The sequence below is a fragment of the Zea mays genome, chromosome 1 (assembly GCF_902167145.1).
Source record: "Zea mays cultivar B73 chromosome 1, Zm-B73-REFERENCE-NAM-5.0, whole genome shotgun sequence".
Classification (NCBI taxonomy): Eukaryota; Viridiplantae; Streptophyta; class Magnoliopsida; order Poales; family Poaceae; genus Zea; species Zea mays.
The window spans coordinates 284431587-284435350 of NC_050096.1; the positions used below are offsets into that span (position 1 = coordinate 284431587).

Sequence of the window (3764 nt, forward strand, 5' to 3'; positions counted from 1 at the left end):
TTGAAATCCCCTTAAGGGCTAGTTTGGGAACCCCATTTTCCCATGTGATTTTCATTTTCCCAAGAGAAATTAGTTCATTTTTCCTTGGGAAAATTGGAATCCCTTGGAAAAACGGTGTTCCCAAACTAGTCCTAAAAGATAGGAAATATTCTTGGAGCAATATGCAATAGAAACCTCTTTTGGTTCAGCTTGATTAGTGTTTCACCTCCTTGCACTGGTCTTCCTCCTACCCCAACACTTTGTTGATCCCCCTAGCTAGGCTGACTTCTGACCACATCCCTTGTGTGGCTCAAATCAAAGCTAAAATTCCAAAGCCAATATTTTCATATTTGACAATTATTGGGTTCAACATCTAGGCTTCTTCAATCTCGTCCAGCAGAACTGGAACAAAGTCGTCAGGCCCAGATCTAACCCCTCTAGAATTATTGCCAAACTCAAGAATGTCAGGAATGCCCTCAAAATTTGGAGGAAGCTCTCCAATCTGAACAACTTGATTCAGGAGAACAATGAAGTGCTTCAGGTTATGGACAAGTTAGAAGAACAAAGACATCTTTTTATTCAGGAAAGGAACTTTAGAGCCATTATCAAAAGTCATCTTGTGAGACTGTTGAAATTGAAGAATATCTATTGGAGGCAAAGATTTATAGAATGCTTGTCCAAGTTAGGGTACGAATGCACTAAGTTTTCCAAGTTAGGGTATGCACTAAGCATCTAGATTTGAAAAAACAACAAGAAAAATGAAAACCAAAGATGCAAATATCTCAAGGATCAAGATGCACCCAATTGACATAAAAAACTAGCAAACACACTAACACGGGACAACCGACACATATCAAGCGCTAAACTGCACTATTTTTTCTCCGTGCTCTATTTTGATTTACCCCTTATAAATGTTTTGCACATTTTATTTGCTTTACCACTGCGCGAGTAACTTTGTGCATGTTTGACTTACTATCCTTGTTTATGCACGTGCTGCAGCAACAGCAAGGCTCTGAACACGTAGATGCAAAACGAGCTCATTTTAGACACAGTAAACTTAGACTTGCCAGTTGCCACGGTTACTAGATGGCTCTATAAAATCTTTGTCCTGCCATAGCATGCAGTCCTCAGATCAATCAACCAGCAAGTCGCCTTCTTCCCATCCCTCTCCATCAAGCAAAAGACTGACAGGAAAGCTAAACCCCAACAATCACCATGGGATTCTTCCAAGGCAAGACCTCCAAGCAGACCACGAGGGTCAAGAAGCTTCTCGGACTCGCCCTGTCGCGCCTCGCCATTGCACGCCGTCCCCGCCTTGCTCGCAGGTCCATCTGCCGTAACGATGTCGGCCAGCTCCTCTCCCTCGGCTACCTCCATCGCGCTCTCCTCCGCGTACGAACCTACCTATGATCTCTAAATTAAAACACACATCATCAAATGTAGCGTCATGCTCTTCCGATCCAATGTGGGATGAGCGCTAATTAACGAACCAATTTCGATTTCTCTCCATGCAGGCAGAGCAGGTCATAGAGGAGGATAACATGCTGCAGGCGTTCGACATCATTGAGCTCTGCTGCAAGCGACTCGTCGAGCACGCAACACATTTAGACAAACCGCGGTGAGTTCATTTCATACGGCACCTCGCACCTTAATAGCCCTGATCGCTTCAAGCACTTGGCATGACCTCCGATTCTATTTGGTATTCAATTCAGTTGCGTCGCGTCACTTACGTAATGTGCTTCATGTGCAGGGAGTGCGGCGAAGAGATAAGGGAGGCGGCTGCCGGGATCATGTTTGCAGCCAGGTGGTGCGGCGACCTGCCGGAGCTGCAGGTCGCGCGCACCATCCTAGAAGACAAGTTCGGCAGCGACATGGCTATGATCGCGAAGGAGGGGACCGACATTGTCGATCCCATGGTAACCAGCATGAACTTAATTAGCATATCTTATCATCGATATGAAACTAGCGAAAGGTGTTCCTAACATTTACTGGCTCGGTCTGTGTTACCGTTGCAGTTGGTGTGGAAGCTATCCGGCGATAAGACAAACATGGAGCTGAAGAAGAAAGTGACCAAGGAAATCGCCGTCGAGAACAGTTTCATGGTCGACTTCTCCGAGCTCCAGCTGCAAGAAGCAGTCTAGCTAGCACGGGAACACTCACAGAAGAAGTCCATGCTAGGAGTTCGACCACGAAACGACGTCTCAAGAAGCACGCGAATGGATGAATGTTTAGAGCCAGATTATGGTCTTCCATCCTCACAAAGGACGAGTGCCCTATTCTTGGAGGCAGCCTGGCCAATCCAGGCAGCAACGAGGAGGAATGGAGGATGCACCTGAGAATTCCAAGCAATTGGCAGCTGAAACCCAAGGCTCACAAAGTTTCAAGAATAATAATGCCTCAAACAGCAGCAATAAGGGTTTTAGAAATTGAATAATGTTCTATTGTGTGCGACTATATATGACATGCTCTAAGCTCTTTTTATGCCCGTCTGTGAAAAACATTCAAACTGTCGTGAGTTGGTGAAGAATTTGTTTAACTATATCTATCTATTGATGAATATATTTAATTAATTATTGTAATCTCATTTATTTTCTATTTACCATATCTTTTATTAAGATACCAAATTAACAAATCATATTACAATTCTATTTATAAATTTTTTTATTTATTATAACATTTAATTATTTTCAATCCTATTTTATTTTCTATTTGCTGCCTCTCTTTATTAACATGATGAACATAGATAAGCAGGAAAAGTAGGATTTAAGCTGCTTTCAAATTTATACTATAGAAAGCTATTTTTCTAAATGGCTGTAGGAAATCAAGCAAGTTAAAAAAAACTGAAGTAAACACACCTTTACAAAGAGAGCACGATTTTTTCATTAAAGAACCCACATTATGCGCATGCCATGCTTAATGGAGTTTTGGGTGTGTTTGGACTCAATGTAGTTGCATGCCCTCTGGAGTATGGTAATTGAACATTTCAGTTGCATGTGAAATGGCAAGGGAGCCACTAACCCTGGCGGCCTTCTCCAACCAGCCTAGTCCCTCATCTTCCTCGCACCCAATAGTGGGCATGGACAGTGTGACTATCCGCCGGCCGGATCCGTATGCCAGTTGCGAGGATGGATGCTTCGGGTTGAGAGGGCGGCTGGGACATGTGTCGCTGTGGGCGACGGCACAATTCGTTGCTGGAAGGGTGCACGCGACGCGTAGGTAGACGGGGGAAGGGTGCACGCGCAGGAGAGTGGAGGGACGCGCGCAACTCGGTTTGAGATGGCCCGAATTTTTTAGTCATTTTTGTGACAAAAATTTATATTTAGATCCCTAAAAAACTTATTTCCCATTTTGGATCCGATACTCGGCGACATAGCCTACGGCGCCGAGGTAACATAGCTCGGCGCCATAGGCTACGGCGCCGAGCTCTAACATGACGCTGGCGGCTCCTAGCGACTATTGTTGACGTGGCGTCGACGTGGCCTCGTAGCTAGGATCGCATACAGGACATATGTAGGTACGCGAAATCTGGCCATTTTGGCAGCCCGATGTGTGCAGAGAAGAGGAGGTTGAAGGCGGCAAATGAGAAGAGAGCACATGATGCAAGAGAATGGGAGGCGGCTAGAGCCGAGAAACAGATGTTGGATAATCTTGCTGATTGTCTCAAGGGAAGTGAGTGAGAAAAATGATACTATAATTTTGTTAGTACAGTTTATTTATCCTGACTTTGCAAACTTATTTTTCCCATTATATTTGTAGAGATTGGATGTGGCGTAAACTATATCACA

The 3764-nt window shown here is 44.4% G+C and overlaps 1 protein-coding gene across 1 annotated transcript; it reads left to right on the forward strand.

Moving 5' to 3' along the window:
* Positions 1-1183: 1183 nt before the first annotated feature.
* Positions 1184-2623, forward strand: LOC100384557 (uncharacterized). The gene is made up of 4 exons (XM_020547301.2): positions 1184-1371; positions 1494-1597; positions 1730-1895; positions 1995-2623. Exons 1-4 carry the CDS (start codon positions 1195-1197, stop codon positions 2118-2120), a joined length of 573 nt encoding a protein of 190 aa, XP_020402890.1. The 5' UTR covers positions 1184-1194; the 3' UTR covers positions 2121-2623.
* The last annotated feature ends 1141 nt before the right edge of the window (positions 2624-3764 follow it).